The 23,859-nt window shown below is 50.6% G+C and overlaps 1 protein-coding gene across 3 annotated transcripts in view; it reads left to right on the top strand.

Annotated features, from left to right (window-relative positions):
- Positions 1-7,595: 7,595 nt before the first annotated feature.
- Positions 7,596-23,859, top strand: part of MICALL2 (MICAL like 2) — a 36,904-nt gene continuing 20,640 nt past the window's right edge. For all 3 annotated transcript variants that reach the window (XM_075010984.1, XM_075010985.1, XM_075010983.1), the window contains exons 1-3: positions 7,596-8,267; positions 16,972-17,020; positions 22,041-22,182. In XM_075010984.1, the coding sequence (XP_074867085.1) occupies positions 8,125-8,267; positions 16,972-17,020; positions 22,041-22,182 (334 nt within the window). In that variant the 5' untranslated portion in view covers positions 7,596-8,124. The remainder of the gene's footprint in view (positions 8,268-16,971; positions 17,021-22,040; positions 22,183-23,859) is intronic.

Below are 23,859 nucleotides of genomic sequence, written 5' to 3'. Positions count from 1 at the left end.
AACCTAATTAGTTCACCAGACTTTAATCTTTGCTCCACTGATAATAGACATGGAAAAAATCAAAGAAAAGCAAGGGCCAGTAAGTTTGAAGAAAAGAGTAAAGCTGGGAGGGGTGCGCTCAGGGTGAGGCCCTGATAAGGACAGGGTTCGGCACCAGCCCAGCAGGCTCTGGTGTGAAAACCCAAGCTTCACTTTCAGTTTCAGCCATACTGAAAGGTAAGATCTCTGAATGCTCATGTACCTGGAGAGTCTTTTTTTTATGAGTTTGCAAAGATCACTGTTTATTGCAGCCCTGACCCATGGGAGAGGGATGGTAATGGCTCTGGTCTGGGCTTGTCACCTTTTAAAATCAATTGTTGTGTGTGCGTCACGCTGGTTGCATTGCGCCATGACCCTGTATGTACTGTATTTCTGGACCATTTTAATGTCTTGATTACCTTATTGGCAGGACACCTGATGCTTTAGGACTGTCCCAACCCTGATCTCACTGCGACAGTTGAAGTCTCTTGACTCCATGGGGGCAAAATGGTATCAGAGGAGACAGACCTCTTCCCTCCTCCAGGGGCAGAGGGAGCTCTCTGTGAGTGTGTCTGAGACTCTGCCCCCCCATGAGATCCCTTTTTCAATGTATTTTCCCTGGAAATCACTTCATGTTCTGGGATAACTGGGAGTCACTTTCTCCTGATGCTCAAGACTTCTTGGTCCCAAAGTTGGGGGATATATTTCTTTTTGGGTGCCTTTACATTAGGAACTAACTTCAAAGTTAACTTCCAAGTTAGGCACTGTGTCGAAGTAGCCAGCAGAGAGTCTACACACATTTTCCCTTACTTCATAGGGAGCCCAACTTCGAGGCCTGACTCTGTTCCTGGGAATGGAGTAGTGCCGTACTTTGAAGTTTAGCTTCGAAGTAGGGTGTGTGTAGATGCTCATCTTCAAAGTTGCTGCAACTTCAAAGTTATTTTTGTAGTGCAGACACAGCCTTTGAGAAGCATCTCTGATGCACCCTACATAGGGATTGGCAAGGTGACACAAGGGTGTCCTGCAGCTGTTTCTCATTTCACCATTACCTTCCTTCAGTGTGAACGCAGGTTTGAACTTGCATTTTATATTTTTCTCCAGGCACTTTACAGGTAAAACCGCACACTGAGTCAGGATGCCTCAGTCATGGGTGATTGGTTTGGGGTAGTTCGGAAGCATATTCAAGAGCTGTGTGGAGCTATGAAATTGTTCTTTGTTTTCCATGATCTGGGCCTTTTAAATATCTGAGGAATCACCTGATTGCCTTTTGGGAAGGCACAGAGTATGTTACAGAGGAGATGCACGCTCCCAGCTCTCTTAGATACTTCCTTTGAGTTTCGAATCCCTAACCTAAAATAAGTTATTCATTCGGAAAGTTTAACAGTGTTCGGCTTCCAGAAAAACAAACCCTGCTATTGTTGGGGGAAATAACTACCGCATGCCTAACCCAACAGAGAGAAGACAAAGGGTTTTTTTAATTGTCTAGCAACATGAGAGAGATAAGATTTTCCTGTGCTTGAGATAACTTCCTCTTATCCATGTCAGCAAATTGTAATTTTCACTCTGGGTCCAGAGGTTCTGAGGTGTGTTGAGATATTGCCAGACTTGAGTGTTCAAAAATAAAGGATCAGATCTCCTAAAATCACAAACTCAGCATAAAAGTCATGATTTTTTTTTCTTAAAGGCAGGTTCTTTTTTTAGTAGCCTTGTGATTTTGTGCCTTTAGGATGCACTCAAGTCATGTGATTTTTCAAGGTTTTGTCCATGACAAAGAGGACTAGAATCTTATGTTTTACAGTGAAAGCTGAGATTTGCAGGTTATCCCAGCATTCCAGAGCCGGGCCTTTAAAACTAACGCTGAGTATTGCAAGATTAATGATAAAATCAGGAGCATATACAAGCTGGTAAAGTGCCACTTAAACTCACCCCAGTTTCCTAACAGAAGTGCCTGGGCTGATGTCACTAGCAACTAAACTTAAAAAAGATAAGTTAAAAGTGAAGCATTTTTGGTCAATAGTGACAGCAGATCTATAACTGCACTCATGGCTGGTTGGGGCTGCTGCTAAGCCTTCCAGCAAGGTGCCCAAGTCCTCCCACCTTCTTTGCGGACATAGGTTAGGAAAGAATCTCAGCGGGTGTTCCCTGTGCTTGTGAAATGTACTCCATCCATTGCATCTGAAAAATCAGACTCCACCAGACTTTAATAAAGGGATAAACAAAATTTACAAAGATCTGGCATCAAATCAGCTGGCTCAGGCTGTGAAGGTAGTTGTTGGGCTCAGTGGGCCCTGGGATTGCAGGGTTAAATTCAGAGTTACTATCATTTTCATATTCCCAGGGCTGCAGTAGTTGGGCAGCAAACACTGTAAGGCTATGTTTACGTTAGCCTGAAAGATCGACACACTCAGGGGTTGTGAGATGCGAGGTGTAAGGGAGGTGGACGGGAGAAACTCTCCTGTTGACCTTCTTCAGTAAGGACAGCCAAGTAAGCCAAGTGCAGATACCTTGAGTCTAGATATGCAATTACCATAGGTACAATTGTGTATCTGCAGGCAACTTACTCTGCCTAGTGTAGGCATAGCCTAAGGGAATTCTTCCACAAAATCCTCTTTTCACTGAATTAAATGAAGAAATCCCACAAGTGGATTTTGTAACTCTGCTGCCTCCTCCTCATTTCCACAGAACCTGTACTTCCCAGAGGCCCTGAAAAGGACTCTGTGTGTTGTCCTTATGTCTGCACAGTAATGAGACCACTGTCTTTTGCAGGTTCACAAGAAAATGAGGGTTGAGAATTGGTTTAGATAATCGAGATTTGACTGGATCAGAATTCTTCGCTGTGGAAGTTTCTGTTCACGTTTGCAAAACAGCAAACTTTGTCTGCTGCACCCCTGTCCAATGGGGTGAAATGATCCTGGTTTTTTGCAGCATTTCTTCTGACTGACCTCAACAAAGGTTAACTCATTCCAGCATAACCTGAGCAGAAACAGATGTCCACTTTCTGCTCCTTTGCTGGCCCCACGTAGCATGGGAAAGCTGGCTGAGAGAGGGCAATATCTCCTATCCACACCCACAGTCTATTGATTGTTTTACTTGTACAGCAACACATGCTAAGGCCTTATTACAAGGGAGTCCTATAAATGGCACACAGGATTAATAATGTATTTATAACACAACTTTGTTTTAGTATAAAATGATCTATAAACGTGTAATAAATGTTTGATAATGTTTTGGTAGCCTGTTATAAATGATAAATGGGTGACTATAGATGCCACATCAAATATTGATGCTGCATTGTGTGCATCTTTGTGCGGTTACTGTTTGGGAAGCCATTAATAATAAAGTGAATGGAGATGTAAAAGTTGCTGACATGCCCAGCAAGCCATTTCTAATGAAATGTATAATCCTTCCCATCAGGTAAACACATTGGCTGGTGATAGTTGATGAAACGGAAACATCTTGTGAATTATTTGTGAGGTATTTATATATTAATGTATATTATCCATATTGTGTCATAAAAATGCCATTAATATATTATATTGGGTGTATTAATTCTTTATACCTAATTTATAGGCAGCTCTTAGAAGAAAGCATTTTTTATGTCCTCTGCTGCTTTGTCAGCTCTACAAATAAATACATTCCCTGTGAGTTCCTTGCTTTCCCAGCTGATTCTTTTCAGTTGATAATGTTAATTGACGCTAACTGTCACGAGCCTTTCCTCCCACCTACCCCCGCATGAAGTTTTGGGGCAGAGGCTCAGCTGAAGGTGGGCCCTGCTGCATTTGCCCGATGCCCAGATCCACAGTGGGATTTAGGTACTGCAATGCCGAGTGGTGAGGTGCCTAACTTTTAGGCAATGTACTGGAAGAGATTGCTGCCTAACAGTGGGGCTGACAGCCGCAGCGGGCCCCGAGGCATGGTGAGAGGGGGCCCTGGCTCTGTGCCTCAGAAGGGGTGGGGCCAAGGGTGAAAGGGGTGGGGCTTTGGGCAGTCAGCCATCCACACCGCCCAGACCATGGAGCTGGGCTGCTCTAGTACCTCCTGGCTGCGCACTTCAAAGGGGCCAGGAGCTCTGGCTGCCGCTGCTGAAACACCAGGCCCTGAGGCTGTGCCCGCTCCTCCCCCCCCCGCCTGTGGGCCTGGTGCCTAAGAATGTGATTCATGAAAGCCAGTGTGCAATGCATGGAGAAGCAGGAAGTAGGCGATTTTAGGAGCTTCCAGTGTTGGGGGAATGTAGGAAGCCCTGTCCTGTCACGTCGGTGTCTAAGTTTGGACTGCAGGGAGGTGCCTCGCTCTGCTTGGAGAGCCCCACAGAGGAGCTTGTCTGCTGGAGTCAAGCTCCTAAGGCATTTCTTGGGGGGATGCTTTAGCACGTGCCTCTTGGCACACCCAACGGAGGGCGCCGGAAGTGACAGTTGTAACTTTTAGCCTGGGGGTTCTAGCGCATGCTTCTGGATCTGGGGGCTTGGCTTCAGTTCCCCCCTTTGCCTGAGGGGAGGAAAGGGTGTGAAAAGGGATCTGGCCAGTTTCAGGAGACTGCTCTAACCGCTGAGCCTGGGGGCTGTCCAGCGCAGCAGGGTCTCTCATTCTCTCCTGGTGAAGCTGTTCCCCAAGGATATATAATGAAAGAGGGATTGGAGTAGGGGACCTGCCAAGCGTGTCCCAACCACCGGGCTACAGAGCTACTCGCTCCCTTTCAGGCCCAGTGACCAAAGTATTTATCTTCAGTGGAGCAGGCATAGAGGGAGAACAGCCTGGTTGTGAGGCACCAGCACCCCATCTTCCTCCTCTGCTCAGTGTCTACATGGGACCTGATTGCATTCATGGCCTCCAAGTGCACCCAGCTGACTGGGGGTCACGTGTGACGTAGGCAGCCAAATGCTTTGCTTTCCTGAGTTTGTGAACGGCTCTGGGGCTGAGGGAGAAGTGAGTCACCTAGAGAGAGGCAGTAGCTCCTGTGCCCAGACAGCTAGGCAGCTTTTTACCCTGAGAATTTAACTGTCAAGAAAGTTTAGTCACTGACAGGGATAGTGGATGTTTTGTGAGCCCTGGAGGAGCCAAAATGGGGACTCTGGGATCTAAGTACCCTTGTGGAAGGGGGCCCAAGACACTAACTGCTTTGCGTGTAAAAAAATAGCCTAAACTCAGATGCAACTACCCCCTGCAAAATTTCTTTTGTTTGCCAGACTTTACATGCTGGATCCAAGATTCCCGAGAGTTGCTTCCTCCAGATGCTGCTTCTCTCTTGCGCTCAGATTCACCATCATGTGCAGGTATTAGGGGAACAGGGAACCCAGTCTGTCCCAGCACTCCTTTCCTTCCAGCTCTATGCCTGACCCAGGCTCTGTGATAGCAGAGAAAGTTCTGCTCATTCTGCTGTGGGGAAGCATGAGAGAAACTCACAATATGGGGCTCGACCTGCTGCCTGACATATGCCTCATTCCCAGTTAAGGGGGTTAGTCTGAGACCTCCAGGTCCAATTCACCATTGTGCTGAGCCTAGCATGCTCATTAATTTCCACTAGGGCCAAGGAGAGGGAAGAAAACACTTTCCATCCGCTCTGTGCTGGGGGAAATGACTGCACAAAGGATGCAGGGTAACAATGCCCTGGAGCTCTTTATCATGGCAGGTCTTGACGGCACTCTGTCAGCTCCTCCCCCGTCTATTCTACACCCTGCTTCCTAAATCCAGTGGTACTGTGCAATAGAAGCATGAGCTTCCCAGCTCTAATGCAAATGATTCCATCCTCCTCCCTAAGTTGCATCACTCAGTGTCACCAGGAATTTCCATTTTCCTGGTTTCGCAGGATGAGCAGACACAGACAGGGATATGCATGTCAGATTTGGAAGAAATTGCTTACTTGTGGTCTCCAGACATGCAAGCTGCCTCTACCTGCAGAGGTGATAGTGCCACCCTGGTAACTCAGCAAATGTGTACATGGAATTCAGTGTGCTAAGGCAATGGTTCACATACCCCCTAGAGATGGGCTGGAGAAGTTACATGTGAGCCACACATTTCTTGAGGGAGCGTTGCGATTTGCAGCTTTGGTTGAGGCTCCTTTTTGAGGCACACCAGTCACGTTTCTGCAGTGGTGAACAAGTGCCAGACTGCTGAAAGACCAAGAGGTGGTGGATAAAATGCCTGGGCATATGGGTTACTGTATGAACGCAGGCAGATGCAGGAACTGGCTTCAAGATGCTCCTTCACTCAGCTAGCTTGCCTTGCCTCCTTTAAACCCCCCATCATTGTCACACAAACAGGTAAGGGTTTGATTGTAGAAAACAATAGTAGAGAACAACCCTGTGGCCTTTGCACTCCAGTGAGTGGATGGTGTGTGTCAGCCGTAGACTATCTGGCATTAATCATCTTTGCTCTGGAGTTGGAGACAGGACAATCAAGTGGGGCTACACGACTGATCCAAATATCTGCGACTGCAGCAGAAAGTGTCACAATATGAAGCAACTCCTGCGATGCCAGCTGCTTGAGAAACAAGGCTGGGGCATTCGCAAATCCACCGATGTGGTGGGAAGCAGTAAGAGGGCAAGACAAGGAGAAGACTCAGCTTGTGATTCTGGACCATTCATCTGAGTGGTCCCTCAGATCTGTCTATTGCACAGTTGCCCCGACGAGCTTTGCAGTAGAGATATGGATGTGGGGAAGAAGACATATTGGTGGAAGTCCGCCAGAGCCCTGTTAACTCCGGCCTGTAGGCTAGTCCTATGCTTGACCCAAAGAAGACTAACAAAAGCCCAGTTCAGGCCTGCAGCCCTGTGGGTGCCCTGGTTCCAGGACCACACATGACAGCTGCCTGTCCTTCCCATGTCAAGATGGAAAAAGTATCCAAAAAGTTACTTAAGTAAAAGCAGCAAGAAGTCCTGTGGCACCTTATAGACTAACATATTTTGGAGCATAAGCTTTTGTGGGCAAAAACCTGCTTTGTCAGACCTGCCCACGAAAGCTTATGCTCCAAAGTCTCTGTTAGTCTATAAGGACTTCTTGTTGTTTTTGCAGATACAGACTAAGGGGGCTACCCCCCTCCCCGATACCGGAGTAGAAGTGCAGCGAGGAGGGAGTGAATTTACTTAACTACAAGTTTCCAGTGTCCATCTGGAAAACCACCTGAGGAAAAGCACACACATCACTTCCAGATTGGACCCAAGTATCCAGAAGTGACCGCGGCTGCACTTCTACTCAAGTAACTTCCTGGGTACTGTACTTTTCCCACCTCCGCCTCGGGTAAGGCCCTTCCTCCCCTGCCGGGGTCGGGTCACCTCCCCTCGAGGGCTGGTTCTGCCGCTGTCCCGGTCTCCACGGGCTTGTGCCGTGTTCCCAACGCGCCCCGTCCCGCAGGGCTTGGCGTGCAGCGGTGGACTGAGGTTCCCTGGGACGCCTCCCTCCCCCCTTTCCACTGCAGTCCCGCCTCCCGTCCCAGGCTGCGGCAGGGCTTCGGGGCTGGCGCGCCTGCAGGCCCTGGGGCTCCCCTTCCCCACCCCCGCCAGGCGCGCTGGGGCGCCCCCTGGTCCCGCCCCTCGCTCCGCCCCCGCGCGCTGCCCGCCTCCTGCCGCCGCGCCGGCCCACACGCAGCAGGCTGCAGCCCGGACCGCTGGCGGGGGCGTGCGGCGAGCCGCGGGGCTGCCGGAGGAGCCTGCGCCTTGGCCGGCGAGCGGGACTCGGCAGCGGTGCCCTGCGAGCGGGGCTGGGAGTCGGGAAGCTCCTGGCAGCCCCCGCCCCCCTCAACTCACAGGGCTGCAGCCGCCGCCGGACACAGCCGGGCTTCGTCGGCACCCCCTGGGGGCGGGTCTGGCCCCGGCCCCGGCCCCGGCCCCAGCATCGCCTGCAGCCCCCAGCAACGAGGCGGGAGGTGCTGGTGGCAGCCTCACCAAGTAGCGAGGGGCTGGTCGCAGCCCCCCCTTTCCTGGCCGGAGGGGGTTGGCAGCCCGCGCCCCTTGCAGCAGGTGAAGACCTGGGTCTGGCACGGGTGGGGTTTGGAGCTTTTCGGTTCCTGGCATCTCCAAGTCCTGCCCTGGATATCAGACTCTCCCCTGGGAGCCTGGCAGCAGGGATCTGCCCTGTCTCCCCTGTCCTAGCCGAACCCCTCTGCCTGCCAGCATGGCAGCCACCAAAAACTTGCAGCTGTGGTGCAAGCAGCAGTGTGAAGGCTACCGGGATGTGAACATCACCAACATGACCACCTCCTTCCGGGACGGCCTGGCATTCTGTGCCATCCTGCATCGGCACCGGCCGGAGCTCATGTGAGTACCAGGGAGCTTCAGCTGCCCCCTCTTCTGTGTTGGTGCCTTCTGGGAGCTTGCATTTTGAGTGTGCCAGTGGGTGACAGGGGAAGGATCACTTCTGTTCATTCCCTCTGAGACACCTGGCAGTGACCGCTGTCTGAAGACAGGACCCTGGGCTAGGTGGACCTCTGGTCTGACCTAGTCTGGCTGTCCTTATGGTATGTTCTTTGGGATTCTGCATTAGATCCAAATCTGTCTCCCTCCCACATTAATCTGGTGTCTTCTCGCCTGGGAACCAAGCGTGCCAGAAACAGATGAGCCCTTGGAATTGAGGTTGTAAAAATTGTTGCTGATCTTAAAGCAATTGAGAGTCATTCAAAACTTGCCCCCCACAAAATCCTGGCAGGGTCATGCACTGAATGACTTAGCAGCTGTTTCAGGCTCCCAGGGTCTGAAGAAGCTGCTCTTACCCATGAAAGCTCGCGATCTAATACATTTGTTAGTCTTTAAGGTGCTACAGGACTCCTTGTTGTCCACACACCATTGACGCTCAGTATTGGATCTCTTCTGTAGGAAGGGGGCTTTGGTTTGCTAGCGTGCATCTTGGGCAGGGAGGAGGGGATGTATTTCTGTGCTGGGCATCGTGGCCTTTCATGTATCTCTCCTGTGCAATGTCCCCATCTACCTGGCACCTTGGCTGCGGGAAGTAATCGGGCCGTGAATGAATTCTCTCTCCTGCCCTGTTGCCTGGGGGCACGGGAGGCAGGGTTGGCATCAGTGTTCCTTCTAATTATTTCCATTGATGGGCAGAATAAATTTTGTTATGTGCAGATGTGCACCTCCAGTAGAGACATATGCTGCTCCCTGTGGGTGCGGGGGGCACGCTGCTCATCAGCTGGGCGGCCCCTGAACCTCTCCTGGACAGCCGCCCAGACACCCAGTTTACAGGAAATGCTGGTTGGCGTGTGAGCAGCTGAATCCTGAGGACCAGGGTAATGAGGAGTGTAGTGGTAGAGTGCCATCACCCCACCCATTAACTGTGTGGCAAGCTGCCTTTGAGCGGCATGGCCTTTTCAGGGTGCGAGCACTTCCCTGAGTGCCATCTCTTTCTGCTCCTTCGGCTCCCTGGAGTTGGCAGATATTCTAACTCATCCAGCTGTGTGGTAACCTATGTGCCAAGTTTTGCCTAGGGCTGGAGGTTCGGTGTCCAGTTAACAGTGGGGCTTGGTCTTGTTTAATTCTGCCTGCTGAAGGGGCCTGACACTGTGCTTGGGGCTTGCTGAGTTCTGGCTGCATGAGAATAACAGTGCACAAGTTGTGTGCTCTGTTGGTCCCAGGGTAGGAGGAAGACAAGCTGGGGACTGTGTTCCCTAACTGAGCACTTGTATGGCCATGGAGGAGAGATTCAAGTACTACTCAGCTGTATAAGCAAAGCATCCGCAGCCACCTGCAGCAGGCAGCATGGGTTTGTCCTGGTGGTTCACATCTGCACATGCCTTGGTGCACGTAACAAAACTTATTCTACCCATGGATGGAAAAAAATAGAGGGAACATGCATGTGGGAGGAGACATTTTTTATTGGACCAACTTCTGTTTGTGTAAGCTTGTCTACCTCACCAAGCTCTTCTTCCGACCCGGAGCCTGTCTCTCTCAGCATCAGAAGAGGGTCCAATAAAAGATAATGACCTCCCTCAACCATTCTGTCTACAGTGCTCTAAAACAACAAGCAGTCCTGGGGCACCTTAGAGACTAACAAATTGATTAGGACATGAGCTTTGTGGGTGTCCTAATCAATTTGGTAGTCTCTAAGGAGTCCCAGGGCTGCTTGTTGTTTCTGAAGTTACAGACTGACGTGGCAAACCCTCTGAGACTTTTTACAATGCTTGTGTTTAATAAAAAGGCGCTGGGCCTCCCCTTCAGCCCTGGTTGACTGGTGATCTGCTTTGACAGTCCTTTCACTGAAGGAGCTATATTGTCATGAAAGCAGAAAGCGGCCAAGCCAACAGCCATTCACACTCCTTTCCACAGGCTGGGGCTGAGCGGTAAACAGTTAAAAGAAGTCCCTTCTGTTGCTAAACAAGTTTAAACACCAGTTGGGGAATGTTTGTTTAGGCTCCACTTTCCCTGCGGTGCCAAATGGCAGCTTCAGCAGTTATTAGCCAGGCAATAAATGAGAGTTAAATAAAACAAAACAAAAACCCCGGGAATTTCCAGGCCGGCTTCATGCCGGAGAGCTTGAAGGAGCTGTGCTGGAAACTACTGCTTCCAAGGAGAGCCTCGCCCTCCCCCACCCACAGCCTCTTCCTTGGAAATCGAGTGTGGCTGCTTTCAGAAGATCTCTTTGTTATCCCACAGACAGAGCATGGTAGCTGCCTGTTTGCAGATTTAGAGCCCAGAGCCCAGTCCTGTGAGGTGCTTTGCCTGTTGCAGTGCTATCCCATAGGCTTTAGATCTTGTCTTGCCCGGCCGCTGGTGGTACTCAACTCAGCAGCTGTGTTAGGAAAGGAAGCCCTGGATGCTCTCCTTGAAGCTGTTTTCTCCATTCTTTTCATACTTAATATTCAGTTGTAACTGAAGAGGTGTGAGAACAAAGCAAGGGGACAGGGAGAGAACATCTCTGCTATATGGATTGGAGTACTTGGGTGCCTTAAGCCTTAAGTAGGATGTGTCAGTCTGGCAAAGAATCAGGTTGTCCCAAAAAGTGTCTGGGCTACATCTCTTGTTAGGATGGGTCGGTAATCCTGGGTTCAGCTCACGGCAGAGTTGCTAGTGAAGTAATGAGCTGGATGGAAGACAAAGGTGGAGGAACTTCAGGGTCCCCTTGATCTCCTTGCCCATGTGGAGGGAATTCCATTGTTCCTCCCTGTGTGGAAGCACATCCAACATGGAGCCTGTCACATGAGCAGGTCACCTGTCCTTCTCTTTTTTTGGGCAATGTGTCATTGCCTGTCTCCTGGGTTATGCGCCCAAAGCCGAATTCCTCGGATGTGGATTGGAATTGAGAATTGCTTCACCTGACTAGGAACCCTTGTGACCTCCCAGAAACTAAAATTTCAACTTCAAGGCATCTTTTTCTGGGCTCTTCTCCAGTTCCTTGGGCTGCACCTCCTGCCTGCGCCGTCCTGTGTTTCTGTGTGGTCGCCCCTTGTACAGGTGTCTCGCTCTTTGCTTCAACTTTGGGAAGTGGCGGTATATCCCCACTTGCCTCTCTCCAGTGGCAGGTTGCTGGAGCTTTGCGGTTGTGCCACCAGCGAATGAATGGCAATCGCAGCCACCCCTTCCTCTGCAGTCTTTCTGAAACTGGTTTCTCCTCCCTTATTTGATCAGGTGCCTTTGGCTTGCTGATTGCTTCTTGCTACGTCACCATGTTTATAGTCTTGCAGGTTTTCTGCTGGACTCTAACCGTTCCTGTGTCTGCCTTTAACTCAGAATGAGGAACGGGGTAAATGCCTGGGGCAGTGTGTGATGTGACTCCCAGACACGCAGGAAGGACCTAGCCAAGTCCTGGCTGGCCTTGTTTGACTGTATGTCACATCGTATTAAACCTGGGCACTTGGGCAGGAGCTTGGCTACCTGAGCTCAAGGGAAATATTGCCGTTGGTCAGTCCAGTGGTGGGGTGTAATACATAGGCTGCAAGTCTAGAGCACACTTTAAATAAATCTCTGTCTTCACTAGAGCTGCAGACGCTTTTCTGTGATTTCTCCCTGTTTCTCTGTTGACTTTTGCACTAGCTCATTTCAGTGCAGCTGTGGTCAAACAGACAGACATGCCCAGGTTATTTTATGACAGGGTCTTTGGCACAGGTCTTCCTGTTCATGCTAACAATTGCAGAGTCACAGAACAGTGGGGTTGGCAGGTTGAGGTGCAGCTGGGGAGAGATGGTACCTTTATGCACGAGGCCGTGGGAAGCTTTGTTTTGAGTCAGTAGCGTGGATTTTCTTTTCAGTTCATGAGAATCTCAGTAAATCAGTCCGCGACGTCCCCGGAGTGTTCCGCACAGCACTGGAATAGCTGGGGCGTTACTGGGACCCATGCATGTGTCTGCTGGTTCTCTGGGATTTTCTGACCTTCCGTCACTTCTGTGAAAAAATCCTCGTGGGAGATGTCACAGAGCGTGGGGTCACCTGGCCCTGCACCCACCATCCACAGTCAGACGTGACTCTTTCAGCAGGCAGAAGAAAAGGTTTATGGGTCAACAGGGACACAGCATAGAACAGGCTTGTCAGCACAGAACCAGACACATCAGTACCATGCATTTGGGGGAGGGGGCCCATAGGGAGCCCCTGAGCCGGGGCCCTGGCCCTCCTTCCTCCCACTCCAGCCACAGGAGGCACCCCCCTTTCCCCGCCCCCCCCGCCCTCAGCAGCCCAGTTCCAGTTCAAACCAGCCAGGCCCCTCCTCCCGCCTTTGTTCTGTTTTCTGGGGAAGAAAGGTGTTACCTTGTTGCCTAGGTTACAAAGAGCAGGGAAGATCTGGCCTATGTGTGAGAAGTCATCACACCAAAACTCCCATCACCACCGTGTGCTGATGCGGTGCCAAGGAAAACTGAGGCATCCACCTCAGGTTACTGCAGGACAGTAGGAAACATGTGCAACCTAACCAGGGGAATAAAACCCTCACACACACACACACCAGTTTGTCACAGAGACTAAGGGCCTGTCTACACTTACTGGTGGTGCGACACTCTGGAGAGTGATCTCTGTGGGGTGGTGGGGGTTCAATTTAGAGGGTCTAGTAGGGAAGAAGTAAATCAACCGCTAACTGTGCTCCCGTTGACCTCGGTACTCCACGGGGATGTGAGGAGTAAGGGATGTAGAGAGGAGAGTTTCTCCCATCAACCTCCTGCTGTGGGGATGCTGCTAACATTCTGATTAAGGTATGTCAGCTCCATCCATGCCAGTGGTCGGCCACCTGAGGCTCCAGAGCCACATGTGGCTCTCAAAGGGCTTCTTTGTGGCTCCCAACACTATAATTGCAAAGTTAAAAGAAAAAAAAAAACCTCTCCGAATTATTTTCGATAGATGGTGAGTGTCTAAAAGCCCAACAGTGAACAGCTCCTATCTAACTAGCAAACCATGTGTGATCTCAAAATGTTGGAAAACTCTTCCTTTAATATGTGCAGTGCATTGTGGGATATGATCTAGTATCTGTGTTTTGATCATGTTGCTAATAAAGTGTTGATTTTGAAAAGGGAAAGGAAGCTTGCTGCCTTACTGCTGTGCAGGGCATCACATTTTAAGAAAGAGAACTGACCTTAAACATGAAGTAAAACTGGCATAATTAAAGAGGGTTCGGGAGTGAAAGTCAGGCAGATAGTTGTACAAAGGCACACAGGTAATGTGTGAGGAAATAGAATATGTAATAAGTTTGTGAAAGTCCAGCAGTAATAAACATGTATCACATTATAAATCATTGTGTATGCGCTGTTCTTAAAATAGGGGTTACAAAAAGTACGGCTTGATGTTATTTATTAACGACTGTCTCATATTCACACGCATTGCAGCTCTTGAATTACTGAGTTTTTACCAAATTTGAAAAAAGAGTTTCTTCTTGCTATTTCGGTTGCCAGCCTGTTAGCTATGCATTTTCCCTAGTTGGAGTCACGCATCTTAAGTGTCAGAGGGGTAGCCATGTTGGTCTGTATCTTCACCAAAGAAAGCAAGCAGTCCTGTACCACCGTAAAGACAAATCTGATGAAGTGGGTCTTACCCACGAAAGCTCAATACCTAATAAATAAATTTGTTAACCTTCAAGGTGCTACAGGGCTGCTTGCTTTGTATCACAGGTTGACTTTCCCCCTAAGTGTAGACCTGCTCTCAGAGCATTACATAGGTCACGAAATTGGAGACCTCCACTTGTGCTAGAGCAGAACAATTAGCGTTTGGTTAGCTCTTGGTTCTGGCAATAGAGGTCATTTGTTGCTATAAATCTCTGAATGGTCTTGATCTGTAGGACGTCAGGGACTGCTTTGCAACATGTTTTCTTCTCTTGGCTCACAGCGGTGCTGTTTTAGCACTGGGGGTTGTCTCTTGCTCCAGGAGGTGTGGGGAGTAGCGGGGAAGCATCAGACAGTCAGCAACATGCAGTGTCGTTCATGGTTTTCTGTCCTGGGGCGGGCAGTCTGTAGGTCAGAGTGGAGGCTGGTGGAATGGTCTTTCCCATCTTCCTGTTTCTTGCAAGAAAACATGTGGATAGAAGAGTAACTTCTTCTGACTTTATCTGAGGTCAGATGGCAGCGGCAAGAGGGTCTATGCTGCCTGTGCACAGGGCAGCCTGCATACAACTAGAAATGCATTCCCCACAGCTCTAGGGCTGATGTGTCCAATAGGCTCCCTGTTTGACACATGTGGCGAATGGGGCAGCGCAGTGTGGTTCTAAGGAGCTGCACGTGTAGGGTGCCCTTTCCAGCTGCTCTCGCCCATGCGCCACACCATGTGGTGGGACAAGCGCATGGTGGCAGTGGCTCCTCCAGCCCTGGAGGGTTTTAGCTGCAGGGCGGCTCATGGGTCGTTGTTTCCAGCTGTGGCTCAGGCTTCAGCCCAAAGTGGTTCCAGTGAGTAACCTGTAGGGGAGGGAGGTGGCTTTGGGGACAGGGGTTGGGGTGGGGCAATCCATTAAATTTCTTTCGGATGCCACTGCTCTAGGGGACTAGGACAGATTGGGCTCTGTTAAGGAAGAAACCCAGGACTGAGTGGATTTGGAATTCCCCTTTCACTCACACACACCTCATGGAGCTGGAAGGGACCTCAGGAGGTCGTCAAGTCCAGTCCTCTGCCCTCTTGGCAGGACCAAGCCCGTCCCCCCCACTTTTTTTAATCTGTTTGCCCCAGATCCCTAGATGGCCCCACAAGGAGTGAACTCACAACAGTGGGTTTAGCAGGCCAGTGCTCAAACCACTGAGCTATCCCTCCCCCCAAGAGATCGAGATATTTTTAACATGCCCCTCCCCGCATCCATAGTGCATCCACCATTCCAGGCCAGTTCGAGTGCATGATGGGTGGGGAACGAATATAGAGAATTAATTTATCCTTATCCTAAGAAGGTGAAGCTTCCCCGCTGGGAGATGCAAGATGTGAACTTTGCAGCGTTCTCCCTTGGTGTCAGCGGGGGGCTGTGATGCTGCTATTCCTGTTAGCGGGGCTGGAGTTGGTCTGAATATAGTGAGTCTGGGAGAGCTGAGAAACTGTGCTCTACACACTAGTATTGATTCCAGCTGTTTTATGGAATTTTTGGTGGAAAGGTTTGGAGTAAGCTCTCTCTTCTTCCCCTCCCTCTTTCCCTTTGCCAGATAGGTTGCTAACTGCTAATAGGTCAGCACATATGACTTGGAGGGGGGAAGAAAGGCTGGGTGGAGTGGGGTGGCTGGAACTCATGAGCTGCCGACAGTAGGACACCTTAGTAGGGTGCCAAGTATCGGAGAGGTCGCCATGTTAATCTGTGTCTTCAAAAACAGCAAGAAGTCCTGTGGCACCTCATAGACTAACAGATATTTTGGACCATAAGCTTTTGTGGGCAAAGACCTGCTTCAAAGCGGCTTATGTTCCAAAATATCTGTTAGTCTATAAGGTGCCACAGGACTTCTTAGCAGGGTGGTTATCAGCTACCTGGAATGAAAGCAGATGGATTGATTTGTAGGGAACCACAAGTCTAGGAGACAGATGGGAATGGAGTAGATAAGGCAAGGGGAGCCCAATCAGACTGCAGCAGTGAATTTGTATATACATCGAGAGCCATAAAATTTGCTTGTGTCCTCCTTGTTATCTGGAAAAATCAACAAACCAGGTATTCCTGGTGCCACTAGACAGAGCGGACTCTGTCCTTGCAGAAGCAGTTTTTCTGGGCTGCTCCAGTAAAAGCTATTACCTTACCTATCTTGACCCTCTGTAGAGAGGACGGGCAGGTGGACAAGGATTGCGCTTCAGCAGGCTTTGTTCTTCAGTTGCATTTTCGGTGCCGTTGCTCAGGGCTGACCCAAGGCTGTGCAGAGCCCTGAGCAAAGTAATACTTGTAGGGCTGCACCCATGTCTTTTTCTTTGTAATCAGGTCCCCGGGGCCATACTGGCGGCCTTTGAGCTGGTTTGTAGTAGCTTTGTGCTTGATCAGTCTGGAGTTTGTGTGCGTGCCTGAACCTCGGTAGGGCCCCCTGCCTTTGCTGAAGTGAGCCTTAGCACATCAGACATGGAAGAGCTGGCTGCAGCAGAGTCTGTGCAGGAGCAGGTCAGGTTTCTCCTCTGCGGGGGTCTGTGCTGTCATCCGGCCTTTGCTACTTGTAAGGGATCCTTGGCACTGGGAAGGTTTCGCCGTTCCTAGGGAACCCATGCAGAGACACTGGGCGCTGCCTGGACCTTTCTCCACAGGCAGCCGTCGGGTTGTTTCCTGTTCACAGTCGCGGGGTGAGCAGCTGTGGAATCCCATTGTGCAGTTGTAGCCTGTGACTGGCTTGCAAGAGCAGGCCGGATCTTCCCAACGGAAGCACCTGTGCTAGGGAGGGAAAGCCCTGAAGTCCCCAAGTGGCAGCTGCGTGCAGATGGTGGGGCTGGAGTAAGGATGTGCCGTTGAGCTCCTTGGGAGCGGGGCGTCTTGGCCAGCGGAATGAAAACTTACTCTAGGTAGGGGCTCAAAACTGCGCTTTCCTGAGAGAACAAACTCTGGTTTTTCTCCCCCAGCCCAAAGCTTGCTGACATGGAGCTAAGCTAAAGCCTTTCTTTCCTTCTGTTTCAGAAACTTCAACGCCCTCAGTAAGGAAAACATTTACGAGAACAACCACTTGGTAAGTGGCCTTTGCAGTTCTGCTTGCTGCTGCTAGCCATGGCATGCTGTGCCCGGGGCAGCTGCCGTTCCCACTGTGCACACTGCAAGGCAGGTATCCTCCCGGCCTGGAGCGAGTCCCAGTTACCTGGCTGGGGGGTGGCGGGGTAACTCGGTGAATGTCGCACGTTTCACACCATGTGCCAAACCGGCTGGGTGGTTCTATGGGCATCTCATCTCATGAGTCCAGCAGTAGCATTGCAACTTCCCCTGCTATGGTAGAGCACCAGGTCGTTCAGCTTTCTTACCTGGCTGAGCACTGCCACCTCTGTGTAGACAGGTGTCAGCAGACCGGGGCTCCATCACCTTCTGCCTACGGATTGCTTCATCTTCACTGGCTTCTCAGTCAGGGGCTGCTCTTAGAGAGAGCTGGCAGAGACAAAAGGCATACTGGATAGGGCGTGCATGGCCCAGCTCTGCGTTTGAAGGGCCTAGGGATATTATAGGCAGGAGCAGAGGCAGAGAGTGTGGTGGAAAGGTAACACGTTGCTGCTTCAGTAACCAGCACTGCTTTAAAGCTCTCTGCCTTGCTGGGAGCATGGCCCTGGGGCATGTAGAACGTCTCTCTTGTATTCCCCCACCCTGCCCAGCCATGGTCAGGCATCAAGCGGGGAACAGCCATATTACAGCGGGGCATTTGGAGGAGGCAGTGCAGGATGTAGGCTGAGATGGGGAGTGGGACGGGGCACGGGAGCCAAAAACTAAGGCAATGACTGAGCTCTCCTCTGCCATCTTCAATAAAGGTCTTGGTAAGAGAGCTCCTGTTCCTGTCCTCTCTAGGAGCTGCCCTCTGCATCCATCTCGGGCAGGCTTCGGGGGCGGGCAGCTCCATGTACCGAAGGCACCAGCCCACCCTTCCCCATTGCCCGTGGAGTGTCCATAGGGTGTGTGTGGACATAGTTTGCCCTTGTCCTCTGCCTGTGTGAGTGAGAAGACCTCAGGGAATGGGGACAGAAGGAGGGAGAAACCTCTAGGAAAGAGCTGTTGTGATGCACTAGCTGTGTGTTGCCTCCAGGAGATCAGAGAGGGACTGATAGGTAGCTTGAGCCAAGAAAAGGTAAGGGCGGTGTTTGGCTTCTGCCCGCCCTGCGCTGAGTTAAATGCTGAGAGAAGGTGGGGGAGGTTCTAGAGCAGGGATGGGCAAGGTCCGTTGCGTGGGCCGGCTTGGGCCTGCCTAACACTTGGTTGGCTCTGTCCCAGGGGCTGCACCCTGTCCACATACTATTTGTATCCTGCTGCCCCCAGCTTGCTGGCACTGAGCTAAAGTCCTGAGCAGGCAGGAGCCCCAGGCTTTGTAAATAGCCCCAGGATCCCCAGGCGGTGGCCAGGTGGTGCGTACGTGGGTGGGAGGAAGGTGGGTGGGTACTGGGTGGCATAAGCCATGCCTGGGGTTCCTGCAGCTATTTAAAAAGCCAGTGGCTCCGGGCCCCAGCTGCTACCCTGGCAGCAGAATATAAATAGCATGTGGGCCGGAGGCAGCCCTCGGGGCCTGTCTTGCCCACCCCTGCAATAGATGAAAGATGGTGAGGTAAGAAATGTGTGGCCCCTGGGAGCCTATCAAAACTCATGGTGTGCTCTCCCCAGCCCACCTGGGAAAATTCCTACGCGCCCCTATCCTAGAGCCTCTCTCCCTGCTGGATTTGCTACTCTAGCTTGGGAACAGGTCAGGCTGGGGCTGCAGTTTCCCTCCTTCCTCCTTGAAGAGAGAGAGCTCGGGTCACCACCCACGCCTTGCTCTGCTTTAAAAGCCAAGCGTGGGATGAGCCCTGGGAGAAAGGAGTTTTTTCCTTCCTTCCTTCCTTCCTTCCTTCCTCTGTAAAAGATGGGCAGCAGATTCAGCTGCTGTTCCTTTCAAGGCTGCCACTGGCCCCTGCTAGCATCACATCAAGCTGCAGTTGCAGATGGCACTGGGGTTCGACAGGGCTGCTCAGAAGTTGTGGACGGCTGTTGGCTTCCCGCGTGTGGCTGATGGCTTTCCCTCCGCACAGCAACAGGGCTGTTCTCCGCCTTCCTTTCTGTGAAAGTAGCTGCACGAGCTGCCCTGGTGGGTTTTGGGAATGAAAATGTTTTCCTCGCTGGGTCCATGTTGTCTCCTCTCTCCAGTGCCGGGTCCATGTCTGTCTCCCCCTCTGTGTTTTTCTCCATATCTTGGTCTCTGTCATCTTAACGACCTTTGGTTTTCCGTCTCTCCTTCCCCCTTTCTCTGCCGCCGTAAGGTAACCTCCCTCTGGGCTAATGGAATACAGAGGAGGGCAACCCACAGCGCCCTGCTCCACCCGACTGGCTGTCTTTGTGCCTCTTGGCTCTCGTGACTGCCGTGTGGGACTAATTGCTCCCTTCTGCTGCTGTTCGGATCCTGTTGCTGCCACGCTGCTCAGAGGCTTTTCAGAGGCTGCCTATGTTACACAACCGGAATAATCTGTTCCAGGCTGAAACTTGCCATACAAGGTCTTGCAGCGAGGAGGAATGTGTCTTTCCCCAAGTGCCAAACAATGTTGGTTGGGCTGTTGCTGTTTGCATTGCTGGAAAGGAAACATGTAAATAAGGGGGAGAGAGGATTGTTCATTTTCCTTCACTCCTGCTGGGCAGCTCTGTGGCCTAGTGAAGAGAGAGCACTCGACTGACTTGGAGACCTATTCCTGGCTCTGCTGCTGGCCTGCTGGGTGACCTTGGGCAAGTCACTGCATGTCTCTGTGCCTCAGTTTCTCCATCTCTAACATAATACTTCCCTGTAAAGCACTCTTAGATCTACCAATGAAAAGTGCTGTATACATATTATTATTAAACCCAGCATTTTCAAGGCAGTTACCTGGAATAGTGGCAACTCCTCTTAGATGGTGACCATGTTAGATCTTAGTACTAAGAAGGGAGACAGCCAAGGGGCCTCCATGTGCTGCAGGCAGTGCTGATGCTAATTCAGTGGAAGGCCCTTCTCTCTCTCCAGTCTGGTTTGCCTGAAGTGCAGCTTATTTTTGTGTATCTCTCTGTAACGCTCTGAGTTGATCTGGTTCCAGCACACACAGGTGTGTCCAGGTAGCATCTTTTTTGTTTCCTGGGACATGAGTGCACCAGCAATGCTGATACACCCTCAACTATTGCATGGCCTGTCTGATTCAGTGCATCCTGGGACAAATGAGGCACCCGCCCCATGTTGCCCCAGCAGCGGGTGGGGTGTCTGGACATTATGCGTTCAGAGGATCAGTAGGAGCAGTGGGTGGATACCCTATGGCATATCCTGCTGCACCAAGATTTGGAGTAAATAGGACTGGACAAGCCAGTTACACAGACAGGGCTAGTGGGGTGGGGGCAGACCAAACAACATATTAACTGTGTTATTACCTGGAAGAGAACCATGTGTCAGGCTGGGCTGCTAGCCAGGGTGATGCTGGCATAACATCTTGGCTGCAAGCATGTGTTATGTCCACTCAGATAAAGATTTTTGGAAAGACCCAATGAAAAAGGACAAGTATCAGAGAGGTAGCCGTGTTAGTCTGTATCTTCGAGAACAACAAGAAGTCCTGTGGCACCTTATAGACTAACAGATAATTTGGAGCATAGGCTTTCATGGGCAAAGACCCGCTTCATCAGATGCATCGTCTGATGAAGTGGGTCTTCACCCACAAAAGCCTGTGCTCCAAAATATCTGTTTGTCTATAAGGTGCCACAGGACTTCTTGTTGCAATGAAAAAGGCCGATTCTGTTGTTAAAAAGTCATGGCTGTTTCTCTCTCCTAAGCAGGGACTGTTGGCTGGTAGCCAGGTCCGTTATGTTACTGCACCAAAGTTCAGATGTAAGGGGCTCTAATAGAGTTAGACTTTGTCTTTAAAACTTTCAGCCTTGTGGCTGCACTCTGCAATGCTAAGATCTCGTTGGACTCTTAGCATTATGAAGGTGATATTCCACCAGATGGGGGATGTGAGCTGTCTCTGGAAGCCAGGAAGAAGGACAGATGGAGAAAGGTCCTCAGCGAAAGCTCTGCAGGGATGCAGAGAAGGACACAGTAGCTGCAGAGATATTGCTCTTTCCCTTGGTCCCCTTAAGTCTCTTGTGAGCGTTGGTACAAAGTCGCTCAGTATTTCTTTACTTCTGTCCCCCTAACACCAGTACATAGGGCAGTGCTGGAGAGCAAATTTTGCCCACGCTACCTGGTCTGGGAGGCTGCACTGAAGTAGTTAATGGGAGTTAGAAATGCATGATTTGAGCAGAGGCTTGGGAACCAGGAAGTCTTTGCTTTTAATCTTGCCTCTGGCTCAGTCTGCAGCCTTAGCCAAGTAGCTCCATTTCAGAGTATTAACTTGCCTGTTGTTCAGGTAGGGAATAGTACCCCCCTCACAGGGGTGAGGCTTTGGGCAGCTGCATGTTTGCAATGGCTTGGGAGCGAAACACAGTGTATAAGCGCCACAGGCTTGTGGATGTGTTGTGTTCGAGTCTGGTCAGCCAGGGTGTGACTCTGCAATACGCTTGCTTGCTGTGCCCTAACTGGCCCTGGAGACAAGTCCCTAGAACCACTACCCCACTAAAACTCCACAAATGGGAGCATTAAAGGTAGGACCAGAGCCTGCAAGCCAGGCCTACTGGTCTTGACCAATGCATCCAGCTCAGCCTTCACCACCGGGCTTCAACCCCTCCTTCTGCAAATGGGCACCTGTCCATCTACAGAGAGTGACACAGTTCCAAGGAAGAGCAGGGAAAACTCAGCTGCGTTCCAATGGCGTGAGCTGGGAGCAGCCTGGCAGGCTGGAATTTGGGCTGTCAGCCTGAATTTCCCAATCTTCTGCCTGGAAGCGGTGACTGGCAGAGTTCCCATAAGGGTTGTGTAGTGTAGGACCTGAACTAGCCCAGCTGTTCCCCTGAGGCACTCCAGGCAAGAGGAGCCTGAATACCATGAGCTTCCTTACCTTGAGTCTGTTTCTCCTAATGGAGGGCTGGGTGTACTGCCCACTGGATGAGCTTACGCCCCTTCCCTTCTTTTCCCACTGCAGGCATTTCGAGTGGCTGAAGAACAGCTGGGCATCCCTGCCTTGCTGGACGCTGAAGATATGGTGATGCTGAAGGTGCCAGACAGGCTGAGCATTCTCACCTACGTCTCCCAGTATTATAATTATTTCCACGGACGATCACCAAGTGAGTAGCTCATCCCCCAGTGTGCCAGGTATCTGCTCCGGATGGAATTCTACCTGGTTGTCTCACCCTGCACCCACCAGTCTGCAGCTGGGAGACCGGTAACCTTTAAGCAAATGAGATTAGCTCTTGCAATCTTGGATGCATGCACCCTGCCCACCCCCAGCACACAGGACACGGGCTTATGTTAAACATGGAGATGTAAATTTCCATTGACACTCCTAGACAAAAAGCTGTGGCAGGGGCTAAGTGACTTCATGCTTACACAGGTATTGGCCGGGGTCTGCATCCTGCGGCTCCGGAGCTGCATGCACGTGGCTCTTTAAGGACTTCTCTGTGGCTCCCTATGCTATAATTGCAAAGTTAAAAACAAAACAAAACAAAAAAAAAACCCTCCTGATTTATTATTGATTTTTCGGTAAATGTCTAAAAGCCAAACCATAAACAACTCGTATCTAAATAGCAAACGATATGTGATCTCAAAACGAAGGATAACTCCCCCGTTAATATGTGCAGTGCCTTGTGGGAGAGGTGTGCGCGCTGGTCTTAAAATGGAGTTACAAAAAGCCTGGTTTGACATCACTTATTGAGGACCGTCGTGTATTCACATGCCATGCGGTTCTTGAATTATTGAGTATTTTACTGACTTTGAAAAAAATGGCTGCTCTTGCTCTTTTGGTTGCTGACCTCTGGTACAGGCTGTACTCACGTAAGCACTGTTATACCATGCAATTGTATCTACACTAAGGCATTTGCCAACTTAGCTACATCTGGGTAAAATCGCACCCCTCCTTGACATAGTCCCACAGTCAAACTTTTAAGTATAGTCTAGGCCTAAGGGCTTCAAAGACCAGTACACTTTTGTAACTGAATGCCTCTTAAATACCATCTACCAGGATTTCCATGCACATTATGATGGAGCCGGTTTGTATCGGTTTAAACTGTTAAACATGAATTAATACCACAAGCCAGACTGGTGGGCTCTCCAAAGGGTGGTTTTGCATAGGTGACGTGGCGCATGAGGAGCTAGGTGGGTAATGTGAGCTCCAGCTAGAGAACAGGGATTTGAGTTGTAAACATGGGATTTTATTAAACAGGTCAGTGCTCTCTTGTCCCTTTCCATTTCCATCTCCACCCTCCACTTCACTCTTGGACTTGTATCTTTAAACCCATGCGAGAAAAGGAGAGCTAGCCAGATTCTGGAGCAACGTTCCTGCTAATCTTTTCCGTGCGTGCAGAATAAATTTTATTATGTGCACCCAGGCATGTTGAATGTGCACCACCCAGATAAACACAAAACCTAGCTGTGGGTGCTCAGCTCATCCATGGGGCAGTATCTGAATCTTTCCCAGGCGGCTGCACACGCACACAGCTCAGAGAGAACACTGCTCTGGGGTGCTTGCTCTGAGTAGTGGGCGTTGTGCCAGGTTGGGCCCTCTCCAGAGGGAACTCGCCTACCACATCATTAAATGCTGCACATTTTTGTTCCCCTCGGCGTCCCACAGAATGTCTCAGTTGTGCTGAGAGCATGGGGGAAGTGAGTGTGGTCACGCCTGCAGCCCTGCCAGGAATGTGCCCTCTGACACACAACAGTTTCTGAATTCCAGGGGCAGCCACCTCGTGCCCTCTGTGTCCTGTTTACTGCATGTTCCTCACAGACGCCAGTTGTTTTTTGCAGCC

This window comes from Carettochelys insculpta, chromosome 16, assembly GCF_033958435.1.
Source record: "Carettochelys insculpta isolate YL-2023 chromosome 16, ASM3395843v1, whole genome shotgun sequence".
NCBI lineage: Eukaryota > Metazoa > Chordata > Testudines > Carettochelyidae > Carettochelys > Carettochelys insculpta.
The sequence above is the reverse complement of the archived record's forward strand: the minus strand, read 5'-3'. Positions and strand labels throughout refer to the sequence as shown.